Raw genomic sequence first — 14,737 nt, forward strand, 5'->3', positions numbered from 1 at the left:
TAATAGGTCTACCGGGGTTGCAAGGCTGGGGCTGAAACTAAATGGCAATTCCTATTTATTTTGCCTTTTGAACAGCTTCGGGCGCAATGGCAACCCTGCAGTAGCTAATCATGCTGCAAATTCTATAAGAGTGTGGCTTTAACGGCGGTGGGTGAGAGCCTTCCTCACTCCCTTCTCTACTCACCACCGTCAGATTTCTGAATGGACAATGAGCCCATGTTCATTACCTCAGACTTTATCTCCCTTTTGCACTATTCATTTAACATCTTTTAAATATACTTCTTACTGTAATTTATAGATGATATTATTTATTCCAATGCACTACTGCCATAAAATTAACACATTTCACGACGTACGCCAGAGATATTAAACCTGATTCAGGGTTCTAATATCGAATTTTATTCGTCTGTTTTTCCTAATATCTCTCCTGCACTGAAGCGGGTAAAGATAATACTCACAACACGCTGGAGACGTGACGAAGGGTTCCGGCCCGAAACGTTGACTGATCGTTTCCACGGATGCTGCCCGACCTGCTGAGTTCCTCCAGCGTGTTGTGAGTGTTGCTTTGACCCCAGCATCTGCAGAGTATTTTGTGGTAAAGCAAATACGCTTGAACCGATGGAGGTGTTGAAAAGTCAGGGTCAGTAATTTTACTACGAGGTCTCGGTCCACCTGCGAGAGGCCGGGCCACAACTCACTCCTCCTGCATCCTCGAAAGTCCTAGGCGAGTTTCGAGCTCGCGTCTCTCCGAGGACCGCCGGGTTTTCCTCTCCGGATTCACCGTCGGGTCCGGCTCTTCAGCCAGAGCGGACGGTGCAATCCCGTTATCAACCAAGTGGCGTCTTACTCGATGCCGCCTTCTTTTCCTCAAAAGCCCGTTTATTTGAAAAGAACATCAGCTTACTAAGATATCAGTAGAGTCACATGCCGTTCATTTATTTGGAAAACTTTGGTTTGTATTTGCGCTCTCGTTTGCCGTGCGGCTTTCCCCCCACCACCCCACCACCCCCACTCTGACCCCACCCAACCCCACTCTGACCCCCTCACCCCCACTCTGACCCCTGCTGTCTAGACTCTGTAGGGAGACCTTTTCTGTTCTCGACAAAGGATCTTCCTGAACGCCCTCCTGAAGTCCTGGTTGAAGATAGTATAGATGACGGGGTTAAGGGAACTATTGCAATATCCAATCCAGAAGAAGAACTTGAAGACGACGGGCGGAATGGAGCAGGTCTTCGGGCAGATGGCCGTCAGACTATAGGAGAAGAAGAAAGGGAACCAGCAGAAAACGAACGCGCCAATGACGACGGATAGGACAAAGGTAAATCTTTTCTCCCGGTTCTGGACTGCTTTCTTCCTGAGAGCGTTGGGCGTTAAGAGACTCTGCCGCTTTATGGAGTGACCCTGGCTTTGGAAATTCCAGTTCTCCGCACTCTGCCCGGGGTTGTGACGCTCCTGCGGCTCAGACCTTCTTCGCGGCTTCTCCTTGACAGAGCACTCCTCGGGCTCCGAGGATGAGGAATCTTCCTTGCCCTTGTTCTTGAGCTGAGCGCTCTTCTCCTGCCCATTGGACGCGGAAGGCGCGGTTGGCTCGGCGGGCTTCTTGGAGCTGTTGGGGTTGACTCCCTCGTCTTTCCTGCTGCCCGGCGACTGCCTCGCCCTCTGCTTGGCCACCTGGTAGATCCTCACGTATACCAGAATCATGATAACACACGGGGCAAAGAAAGAGCCAATGCAGGAGGATAAGATGTACCATTTCTCCTCGTTCAGTCGGCACACGGGGATCTCCTCTTCACTCAGGTTCTTGTTCATGGAGAGGAGAGGCGGGAAGGAGATGACCGCAGCGATGAGCCAGACGGTCAGGATCACACAGCGGATTCTCCTCGGTGTCCTCTTGGAGTTGTACTGAATGGCCTGGGTCACTGACCAGTATCTGTCCAGACTTATAGCACAGAGGTGCACGATGGAGGAAGTGCAGAACAAAACGTCCAAGGCCAGGTAAATTTCGCACCAAACCCTCTTAAAGTACCAATAGCCCATCAGCTCGTTGGCCAGAGAGAAGGGCATCACCAAAGTAGCCACCAAGATGTCCGCGGCGGCGAGGGAGACGAGGAAGAGGTTCTGGGGAGCTTGCAGTGACCTGCTGGTCAGGACGGCAATGATGACCAGCACGTTCCCGATGATGGTGAAGACGATGATGAAGGTGATGACCGTGGCGATACCCGCGGTGCTTCGGGGCGTGTACGGCACCGCCAGTCGCTCCCCCCAAAGGACCTGCTGGCTGCCGTTGCACAGCGAGCTGGCGTTGCCGCGGAGCATCGGGCACTCCATCGCCGCCCGTCCAGCCGACTGGCTCGGTCAGTCAGAGAGTTCCAACGAAGCCGTTGATAGTTCCCCGGCAACACGGTTCGGAGCGGAGCTCATCGCCAAGTGCAGTCCTCCTTGTTCCGTTCCATCAGAGTGTCTACTCAGATCGACAGTTTACGGGAGCCAACTTTATTCCAGAGCAGCTGGAGTTGGCTGCTGTGAGTATCAGCCTTTATCAGCTGAAGATAGTGTGGACTGACTGATGACAAACTCTATTTGCATTTAAATCTTTGCCTCCACTGCCCGGACACTCCGCATTTAAAGGGGAGCGTCGCGCCACACACACACACACACACACACACACACACACACAGTCCCCCACACAGACGTAAGAGATCACGTTGCCGTCATCGTCACCTCCCCACCGTTACCAAATTATTTTGCCCCCCCCCCCATGCAGTCCAGCGCGACCCTTTCAAAACTATCAGCGACTTGAAGAGAGGTTTCAGATCTGCGCACACCGTTTGCCCTAACGCTCTTTGGCTGCGCAAAACGGTAACGGACCTGCATCAATGAGCCCGATTAATGTGACGTTCCTGGAGGTGCGGAGGGAAGGGAGGGAGCCAGGACCACTTCCATGGCTTTTACCCACATTAAAAGTTCCAAATGTAACATTTCAGGATACGACATTATCCACAATGTTCGATATGAAAGGATAGTGGTTGTAGATTTTTTTTAATTCACTAATTTTAAGAAGCAGAGCCGCATAATTAATGATTTATATCAGGAGTTTTATCAAAGAAGTAAGTAAAACATTTGATTGAGACTTTCACTGAAGTCTGAAAGTCATTAATAAACGCAACAATATTATTTCAGTGTTTTGAGTCTAAATGTTCTCAAAATACTACCGGGAAACTTCGGATTAAGGAGCGGGTATAAGTGAGACTGGATATGTGTACATATTGCCTATTGTACGAGACATTTAGCAGCGCGGATCCTCGAAATCGCAGCAGAGGTTCACATTATCGCTTTCTCGGTAGGGCAAGTAGCGGAGGCAATAGCGACATATGCAAAAGGAAATATAACCCTCTCTCTGTGGAGAAAGGCTTATCTGTATACACGGGACCATTTCTTTGTAAATGCCGGACAAAGCACCTTCCATACCACCGAACGTTTCCATCCGCTTTTCCTTGCTGTTTTTTTTACATGGATTCACGTCTGCATTAATATCGTCCGCTGAGGAGCATTCCAAAAAAAAAACCTTTTTATAAAACTTAACGGAATGAAGTTTGAAAAGTGGTGGCAGATGCTGCCATCAGTACCCTGGAGAGAGGCAGGGAAAACTGGGTCCACAGTGACTCCTGTCGTTGGTTGCCAACTCAGCAAATAGATCTTTATTACACAACATGATTCCTTGAACCATTGTTACAGATTTCTGACTGCGGTGCTATGATGTTAAGCGACGGGATGTGTTGAAGTCCTGATGAGGGGTCGACTGCTTATTAATTTCCGCTGCCTGGCCTGCTGAGTTCCTCCAGCATTTTGTGTGTGTTGAAGTCTTGTAAAACTCATTTGTGGGAGGTAGATGAAGATAGCCGATTGTTTCCCATTGCAATCACCCCTTGAAGAGCCTGTTGTGCTAGGCTGCTCCACAGCCTAGATAGTTAAGAGATAACCCCATTGCTGTGGGTTTGCAGTCGTCGATAAGGCTGACTGGAGGAAAATGGTGAACTAGATTGTGACAATCTCCGCAATTGTTATTTTTTTTTAATTTCAGATTTAAAGCAATTAACTAAATTTAAATTCTCCAGCTGGTGTGGTGGGAACTGAATTTATCCCACTGTCTCATTAATTCTGACCTCAGGATTGCTGCTTCAGTAATTAAGCCATCATTTTGTTATTGCTACTATCTACATGAATAGTAACAAATTATTATCATGAATTGGTAAGGTATGGACCAAACTACCTTGGATGAACATCCTGGTTGATACAGTATGTCTTGGTTGGTATCCATCTGTCTCAAAGGACAATGGGTGATGATGATCACCATCGCAAGCCTGGGTGGAAGGTATGGAGATCCTGAGATGCCCAGTCATCAAGATCCCCCTCTCGGCCTCACCAGTGTAGTCCAAAGGAAAGCTTATGAAGCAGTACGTTTGACACCAGCTTGGCTGCAGGAGCTGCTGGTAGGACGTTCAATGACATCCAGCCGTCTTAGGGGCTCCACTCCTAAGGAGACTTTGTCTCTCCCAAAGCTGCTCACAAGGCGGTGGGGCTATTTACCCATCGCTGAAGATCTGATTCACAAGCACCAGGGCCTGTCCACATGCCGGTGGGCCTGCGTGCTACATGTGCAGGGGCCAGACCTCCTCCCCGTCCTCTGTAGTTCAGCCCGAGTCCGAAAAGAGTTCAGTTTCCGTGTGTCGCCAGCGAGGAGGCACCACATGAAGCTTGCTGTTGGAGAGGCTATGTATTGGCGGGGAGAGACTCACACATTCAGCTCTCCTTTTCCCAAGACTGCTGGCCAATGAAAGTGTGAGTGCTTATCACACCACACACTACACTACCACACTAGACACGTCATAACAACCATATCACTGACCTTACAGATTGTAGGTATATTTTTCAAATCCCAATATGATATAAACCTAAAAATTAGAAATCAAAATTTCTGGAAATTCCTGATTATACACAAGCTGCAACTACTTGTTAATGTTTGCCTTATAGATTGACATACAGAACTTTGTACGACATTAATGTACAGAAGGATCTTAAGTTAGATGACATGCTTGCCTTCATCACTAAGGGAAGAGAGCATCAGGGTCAGGAAGTCATGATGCAATCGTACAAAACTTTGGGCTACAACTGAAGTATGGCATATGGTTTTAGTTGCTCCATTATTATTCAAGAATCAAGATTGTTTAATGTCATTTCTGGTACGCAAGTGTAAAGGAGAATGAAATAATTCTTGAATAAACTCTTCCCGGTCTTCCAACCAGGTACAGGTATCAATTATTAGATTAGATTATGAGGACACTCAGTCCTCGTTTATTGTCAGTTAGAAATGCATGCATTAAAAAATGATACAATGTTCCTCCAGAAAGATATCACAGAAACACGGGACAAACCAAGACTAACTGACAAAACACATAATTATAACATATAGTTACAATAGTGCAAAGCAATACCGTAATTTGATAAAGAGCAGACCATGGGCACTGTAAAAAAAAAGTCTCAAGTCCCGATAGCCCCATCATCTCAGGCAGACGGTAGAAGGGAGAAACTCTCCCCGCCATGAACCTCCAAGCGCCGCAAACTTGCCGATGCATTGGAGCACCCGACTGCAGCGGACTCTGAGTCCGTCCGAAAACTTCGAGCCTCCGACCAGCCCTCCGACACCGAGCACCGAGCACCATCTCTGCCGAGCACTTCGACCCCGCCCCGGCTGCCGAGCAACAAGCAAAGCCGAGGACTCAGGGCCTTTCCCTCCGGAGATTCTGGATCACACAGTAGCAGCGGCAGCGAAACAGGCATTTCAGAAGTTTCACCAGATGTTCCTCCGTGCTCTCACGTCTGTCTCCATCAAATCAGGATTGTGCACGGTCCCCTACTTGACAATAACAGACATCACCACAGGAGTGGCCGCTGCGAGCTGCGTCGCACCGCCATCTTCTCCTCCCTTCTCATTGAAACATTATAACCAATGTTTCAATGACAAATTCTGCCATCTTCTTCAGGGATGATGCCTGGGCATGTCTAGTCCAGTGGTATTTTTACCCCTATATTCTGACCCTCCTGATTGGTTAGTCCTCATCCAATCAGGTTTCTGCTCTCCTACCTTGTTTGCAATCGAATTCTAGTTCTTACTTGGAAAGAGCCCTTCGTCTTTGTTAAAATTCTACCGGACTAGACATGCTCTGGCAACATCCTTGAAAAAGATAGCAGAGTTCGCCATCGAAACAATCGGTTATCGTTGATATCTGTACCCAACTGGAAGCCCGAGAAGAGTTTATTCATCATATACATCATGAAAGCACTAGAAGTAATTGTTACTTCAGATTCAATGCAGCACAAAAAAAACATAATTAGACAAGGAACACAATAATATTTTAGAAAAGCACAATAAATATATACATAAGATAGCCTACATACATAGATTGATCCTACATCCATAAAGTGACGCAAGGCACAGGAGTGTCTGTACTTAAGGTGACTCTGACAAGAAATGACAAAGTTGTTGGTATCCCCCACATGAAGGATGTGGAGGTTATGGGGAGAGTGCAGAAGAGGTTCACCAGGTCTATGTCTCAATTAGAGGGTATGAGCTTTAAGGAGAAGTTGGACAAACTTGGATTGTTTTCTGTGGAGTGTCAAAGACTGACAAGGTTAAAAAATTATGAGAGACGTAGAGATGGGAGACAGTCAGAATCATTTTCCCAAGGTAGAAATGTTGCCAGCTAGAGAGCATAGATTTGTTTAAAAGGGATATTCAGGGCAAGTATTTTTTTTTAACACAGATATAGCAGGTGCTTGGAAAGTGGGTTTATAGTGGAGTTCGATATGCTAATGGTGTTTAACAGGATTTAAGAGAGCCACGTGGATATGTAGGGAGTGGAGGGATTTGGCCATGTGCAGCCAAAAGGGATTAGCTTAACTTGGTGTCAAGGTCAGCACAGAGGTCATAGGCCAAAGGGCTTGTTCCTGTGCTTCACTATGTTCCATGTTCTGTGTTCTTTATTAATCTTGCTAAAATGCATAGAATAACTTGTTCCTTCCTCATTTATTTCCTGAACATTCAACCATTTTGTTCTTTTTTAATTTACTAAGATTCTGTTTATCAGCAATGTGTCAGATACTGATTCACGTAAACCTACAATGAGATCAAAACTACACTTCCTGCTGATCCTGTTGGTCGATTCAGAAACAGCTTCTTCCCCTCTGCCATCCGATTCCTGAATGGACATGGGAGCTTTGGACACTACCTCACTTTTTTAAAATATACTCTATTTCTGTTTTTTGAACATCTTTTATTAATCTATTCAATATATGTAATTGATTTACTTGCTTATTTATTATTATGTTTTTTTCTCTCTCTGCTCGATTATGTATTGTATTGAACTGCTGCTGCTAAGTTAACAAATTTCACGTCACATGCCGGTGATAATAAAGATTCTGATTCTGATTCCTCAACATTAAATTCCTGAAAATAACTTCTATTGATACATGAATATTTTAATGCAGGGCATAGTTTACTGTAATTCCTGCTGATTCTGTACACAAAAAAAAATCTATATTAATTCATTGTGTTTAGATTATAGTATCTCTAAACTATTTAAACCCTGAGACCTGCTGGTACACCAGTAAAATAGGATGGCTCTGACAACCTATTTTTCAATTCCTTGTTTATAACATAACTAACTCCCTGTGAGTTGACAGCAAACCACCTCGACATTTTGGTCTGGAGAATGGAAATATCATAAAGTACCCAGTCATATTCAGTTTCCAGTCATTTTTATTGACAAGTTCACATTAGTTATCAGTGGAGGGTGGAATCAGGCACAAATTCAATTGTTCCACCCCACTGTCAAATTTATCATACAAAGTAAAAGTCTCAGATTATATTTGCAAATAGGCACTTTGTGCAGTGGCAATAACCTTTGCCCAGTGAGTCACAGTTGTTCTCATTATGTGATACAACACAGAAGCACGCCCTTCAGCCCATCATGCCCCATACTAGCCATTAAATACCCATTCATACGCAGCCTACTAAGCTCTGATGATCCAAGTGCCGCTAATCCTGAGGTTTGCTAAGTACTGTGAATTCTTCTATCTCCACCACCTCCCCGGCAGTGCATTCAGCCTCCATCCACTCTCTAGGCGGAAGAAAGATCCCTTCTAAATCTTTCACTCCTCCCCTTACAGCCGTGACCTCCAGACTTACACAGTTCTGCCATGGGAAGCAATTATTTTGCTAACTATTCTATCTATGACTCTCATAAGTTTGTTTGCCACTATCAGGTGCAACTCCCCACCCCACCACACTTCCCCACCCCAGTCTCCTCAAACAAGGCCAGTTGATCCAGTCTCTCATCACTTTGATCCTGGCGGATCTCCTCTGCATCCACTCCACTGCCTCACAGCCCTTGTGTAGCAAGTCTTTCCCAATGTGTGGGGGCCAGAGCCACACATCATGTTCTAGAGTTTTATTGAGTCGATAAAATTGTTTCAGTAGACAGCATCCAAATGCTTTCTTTATCATAGCTTCATAGAAAAGTACAGCAAAGAACAAGCCCTTCGGCCCATCTAGTCCATGAAGAAAGAACCATTTAAACTGCCTATTCCCATCGACCTGCACCTGAACCATAGCCATCCACATCCCTACCATCCATGTGCAAATCCAATGCTGAAATCGGGCTTGTGTGTACCACTTGTGCTGGCAGCTCGTTTCACAGTCACACAAATGTCTGAGTGAAGACGTTTCCTCTCATGTTCCCCTTAAACTTTTCACGTTTCATCCTTAACCCATCATCTCTAGTTGTACCCCCATCCAACCTCAGTGAAAAAAGCCTGCTTGCATTTACCCTGTCTATACCCCTCATAATATTGTATACCTTTATCAAATCTCCTCTCAATCTTCTACATTCCAAAGAGTAAAGTCTTAACTTATTCAATCTTTCTTGTGCTTTCTCCTGAATTTCTACAAAGAAGAAATGGACCTGGGTTACTTGTGGTCCTAAACTTTGTTTTGTGACTGTGGTTATCACCATGATAACCATAAGACCATAAGGCATAGGCCATTCGGCCCATCGAGTCTATTCTGCCATCTTATCATGGCCGATCCATTTCCCTCTAAATTCCAGTCTTCTGCCTTCTCCCTGTAATCTTTCATGCCCTGACTAATCAAGAACCCCCTCCTCGCTGACAATTAACACAGGCACACCTCATGGATGCGTGCTTAGCCCTACTCTCTGCACACCCATGACTGTGTGGCCAAGTACAACACAAACACCATCTATAAATTCGCCAATGGCATAACCGTTCTTAGCAGAGCCTCAGATGTAACGAGTAGGTGTACAGGAGTGAGACAAATCAGCTGGTTGAGTGCTGTTGCAACAACTTTGCACTGAACGTCAATTGTGGAGTACAGGAAGGGAAAGTCGAGGGAAAGCATATCAGTTCTCATGGAGGGATCTGCAGTGGAAAGGATGAGCAGTTTCAAGTTCCTGGGCCCAACATGTTGACGCAATTACAAATAAAACATGTCAGTGGCTTTCTTTACGAATTTGAGGGGATTTTTAGCATTTGTCACCAAAGACTCTTGCAGATTTCTACAGTTGTACCTTGGAGTTATACCTTGGTTCTCAATTGTGATTCATACCACCAGCAGCTGACTCTAAACAAGCACTTGAGATACTGCATGATACCATCTCCAAACAAGAAACATGCATTTCAAATCATAGTCAAGGATCCCTGCCAAATGACTGTCAGAATATAACCTGTAACACCAGAGGTCCTAAAACACAAGAGCACTGTTATACTAAGATAAGGAATGCCTACCATTCCTTGGCCGGACCACATTTTGGGAAATCTGATTACAGTACTTGTCTGTCCTCCTACCTGCATGCAGGTGGAGGCTAAAGACCGAGGCTCCAGACATTGGGACAACACAGAGGTGGTCGCAGGAGGCAGAGGAGCAGCTACACAATTGCTTTGAGTTGGTGGACTGGGCCACGTTCAAGGACTCATCAGTGGATCTGAATGAATACACCACGGTTGTCACAGACTTCATTAAAACAGTTGTAGACAAGAGTATCCCCACAAAATCATTCAGGCTCTCCCCCAACCAGAAGCCCTGGATGAACAATGAGATCTGCGATCTGCTGAGGGCCAGATCAGAGGCATTCAGGTCTGGTGACCAAGGAAGTTACAGAATGTCCAGGTATGATCTCCAGAAAGCCACTTCACAGACAAAGTGGCAATTCCATAAGACCATAAGATATGGTCACCACATTCTAGCTAACGAAATTCCTCCTCATCTCCGTTCTAAAAGGATGCCCCTCTATTCTGAGGTTGTGTCCTCTGGTCTTAGAATCTCCCACCATAGGAAACATCCTCTCCACATCCACTGTTTCACCATTCAATAGGTTTCAAAGAGGTCATCCCTTATTCTTCAGAATTCTAGTGAATACAGACCCAGAGCCATCAAACACTCTTCATATGACAAGCCACTCAATCCTGGGATCATTTTCGTGAACCTCTTTTGAACCCTCTCCAGTTTCAACACACCCTTTCTGAGATAAGGAGCCCAAAACAGCTCACAATATTTCATGTGAGATCTTACCAGTGCTTTATAAAGTCTCAACATTAGATCCTTGCTTTTCTATTCTAGTGCTCTTGAAATGAATGCTAACATTGCATTTGCCTTCCTCACCACAGACTCAACTTGCAAATTAACCTTTAACGAGTCCTGCACAAGTTCTTCTGTAGCCTTTCTACTTCTTCAAAACTATCTGCCCCTCCACCTTTCTTCACATTGTCCACAAACTTTGCAACAAATCTATCAATTCCATCATCTAAGTCATTGACATATAATGTAAAAAGAATCGATCCCGACACAGATCCCTGTGGAACACCACTAGTCACCAGCAGCTGGTCAGAAAAGGCTCCTTTTATTCCCATTCTTTGCCTCCTGCCAATCAGCCACTGCCTTATCCATGCTACAATCTTTCTTGTAATACCATGGGCTTGTAGCTTGTTAGGCAATCTCATGTGTGGCACCTTGTCAAAGGCAATCTGAAAATCCAAGTACTCAATATCCATAGATTCTCCTTTATCTACCCTGCTTGTTATTTCTTCAAGGAATTCCAACAAGTTTGTCCGGCAAGAATTTCTCTTGAGGAAACCATGCTGACCACAGCCTATTTTATCATGTGCCTCCAAGTACCCTGAGACCTTATCCTTAATAATCAATTCCAACATCTTCCCAACCACTGAGGTCAGACTAACTGACCTACAGTTTCCTTTCTTCTATCTCTCTCCCTTCTTGAAGAGTGGAGTGATATTTCCAATTTTCCAATTTTCCGGAACCATTCCAGAATCCAATGATTCTTGAAAGATCATTACTAATGCTTCTATAATCTTTTCAGGCACTACTTTTAGAACCCAGGATGTATACCATCTGGTCAAGGTTAATTATCTCAAACAACAGGAATTCTGCAGATGCTGGAAATTCAAGCAACATACATCAAAGTTGCTGGTGAACGCAGCAGGCCAAGCAGCATCTATAGGAAGAGGCGCAGTCGACGTTTCAGGCCGAGACCCTTCGTCAGGACTAACTGAAGGAAGATTAGTTATCTACCTTCAGATCTTTCAATTTCCCAAGAACCTTCTCTCTAGTTATGGTAACTTCACACACTTCATGAGCCTTGACACCTGGAACTTCCAGCATACTGCTAGTGTCTTCCACAGTGAAGATTGATGCAAAATACTTGTTCAGTTCATCCATCATTTCCTTGTCCCCCCATTACTACCTCTCCAGCAGTCCAATATCCACTGTCACCTCTCTGTTGCACTTCATATATCTGAAGAATCTTTTGGTATTCTTCGGACTAAACTTGAATCAACTTGACAGTTGTGGAAGGGCTTGAATGCTGTCACCTCTTAAATGTAAAATCAGCTGGCACAGGTGACAACAGGGCATTGCTTCCAGATGAGCTCTGTGCTCGCTTTGGCCATCAAAACATGAAGGAACCATCACGAACTGTCACAACCCCCGACGGTCCTGTGGTATCAGTTTCCAAGGTTGACGTGTGAGCATCCTTCAGGAGGATGTACCCATGGAAATCATCCGGCCCAGACGGAGTACCTGGCCAAGTGCTAAAGACCTGTGCTGATCAACTGGCTGGAGCGTTCACTGAGATTTTTAACTTCTCACTTCAGCAGTCTGAGGTACCCACCTGCGTCAGGCAGGCCTCACTTAAACCAGCGCCCAAGAAGAACTTGGTGATCTGCCTCAATAACTATCATCCAGAAGCACTTACATCCACAGTGATGAAGTGTTTTGAGAGGTTGGTGATGAACGATATCAACTCCTGCCTGAGAAGCGACTTGATTCCCCTTCAATTTACCCACTAGAGTAACAAGTCCACAGCAGGTGCCATCCCATTGGCTCTTCACTCAACCCTGGAACATCTGGACACCAAAGATGCATACATCAGGATGCTCTTTATTGACTACAGCTCAGCATTCAATACCATCATCCCCTCAAAACTAATCAATAAGCTTCAAAAGCTTGGCCTCAGCACCTCCCTGTGCAATTGGGTCATCAATTTCCTCAATTGCAGACCTACGTCAGTCTGGAATGGCAAAAGACATCTCTTCCACCATCTCCATCAGCACAGGTGCACCACAAGACTGGGTGCTTCGCCCCCCTGCTCTACTCGCTCTACACTTACGACTGTGTGGCTAAGCACAGCTCCAATGCCGCTTTCAAGTTTGCTGACAACACCACTGTCATAGGCCAGGTCAAAGGTGGTGACGAATCAGCATATAGGAGGGAGATTGAGAATCTGGCTGAGTTGTGCCACGACAGCAACCTCTCACTCATTGTCAGCAAGACCAAGGAGCTGATTATTGACTTCAGGAGGAGGAAACCAGAGGTCCATGAGCCAGTCCTCATTAGAGAATCAGAGGTGAAGAAGGTCAGCATCTTTAAATTCTACGGTGTTACCATTTCAGAGGACCTGTCCTGGGTCCAACAATAAAGTGTAATTGCAAAGAAAGCACAGCAATGCCTCTACTTCCTTAAGGGTTTGCAAATAGTCAGCATGACTTCTAAAACTTTAACAAACTTCTATTGATGCGCAGTGGAGAGTAAATTGACTGGCTGCATCAAAGACTAGTATGGAAACACCAATACCTTTGAACAGCTTATCCTACAAAAGTAGTAGATGTGGCCCAGTCTATCACAGGTAAAGCCCTCCCAGCATTCTCGCAGGAAAGCAGCATCCATCATCAGAGACCCCCACCACCCAGGTCATTCTCTCTTCTCGCTACTACCATCAGGAAGAAGGTACAGGAGCCTCAGGACTCATACCACCAGGGGTTCGTGAACTGTTACTACCCCTCAGCCATCAGGCTCTTGAACCAAAGGGGATAATTTCACTCAACCTCACTTGCCCCGTTATTGAAACATTTCCACAACCCATGGACTCACTTTCAAGGACTCTTCATCTCACGTTCTCAATATTTTATTATTTACTTATTTACAATTATTATTTCTTTCTTTTTGTATTTGTACAGTTGTTGTCTTTTGCAAACTGGTTGGGCACCCAGTTGGCGCGGTCTTCCATCGATTCTATTATGTTTCTTAGACTTACTGAGTGGGCCCGCAAGAAAATAAATCTTAGAATTGTATATGGTGGCATATGTGTACTGTGATAATAAATTTACTTTGGAAGTTGGAGAACATTCCAACTGGTTGTGTCGTCACCTGGTGTGGAGGGTCCAATGCACAGGATGGGAAAACGCTGCGGAGGGCTATAAGCTCAGCCAGCTCCATGGTGGGCATTATCCTCCCCACCACCAAGGTCGCCTTCAAAAGAAGATTCCTGAAGAAGGGGGCTGCCACCCAGAATATGTTTTCTTCTGAATACTTCCGTAAGAGAGGAGGTCCAGGAGCCTGATGACCAGCACTCAGTGATTCAAGAACAACTTCTTCCCCTCGGCCATCAGATTTTTGAATGGTCCATGAACCCATGAACACTACCTCACTATTTTTGCTCTCTTTTTGCACGACTCAAATGTATTCGCTTTCTTATTGTAACAGTATTATTTATGTATTGCACAGCACTGCCGCCATAAAACAACAAATTTCATGGTATATGTCAGTAATTCTGAACTTGATTCTTGCATTACCTATTGAAATAAGATCCTACTGCAGATGTGGAGAGGATGTTTCCTTTGGTGGGGGACCCTAAGACCAGAGGACAAAGCCTCAGAATAGAGGGACGTCCATTTAGAATGGAGATGAGGAGGAATTTCTTGAGCCAGAGAGTGGTGAATCTGTGGAATTCGTTGCCACAGATGGCTGTGGAGACCAAGTCATTGGATATACTTAAGGCAGACGTTGATAGATTCTTAATTGGTTAGGGCTTGAAGTGATATGGGGAGAAGGCAGGAGATTGGGCCTGAGAGGGAAATGGATCAGCCATGATGAAATGGTGGAGCAGACTCGATGGGCCAAATGGCCTAATTCTGCTCCTATATCTTATGGTCATATGGTTGTCATGGTGAGTCCAAAACAAAAGATATCATGCATATGGTAGAGGAACAAATAGAAGAGGGCTAGTTAACAGGGAGATCTAAAATAAGGAGAAGACTCACACAAAGCAAACACTTGTATAGATTATTTGGGTCAAACAGCCCGATTCTA

At 45.2% G+C, this 14,737-nt stretch overlaps 1 protein-coding gene across 1 annotated transcript; it reads right to left on the reverse strand.

Annotated features, from left to right (window-relative positions):
• Nucleotides 1-1,048: 1,048 nt before the first annotated feature.
• adra2b (adrenoceptor alpha 2B) lies at nt 1,049-2,634 on the reverse strand. The gene has a single exon (XM_063055291.1). The coding sequence runs from the start codon at nt 2,326-2,328 to the stop codon at nt 1,069-1,071; it is 1,260 nt and encodes a 419-aa protein (XP_062911361.1). The 5' UTR covers nt 2,329-2,634; the 3' UTR covers nt 1,049-1,068.
• Between the last annotated feature and the right edge of the window lie 12,103 nt (nt 2,635-14,737).

Source organism: Mobula hypostoma, chromosome 8, assembly GCF_963921235.1.
Source record: "Mobula hypostoma chromosome 8, sMobHyp1.1, whole genome shotgun sequence".
NCBI lineage: Eukaryota > Metazoa > Chordata > Chondrichthyes > Myliobatiformes > Myliobatidae > Mobula > Mobula hypostoma.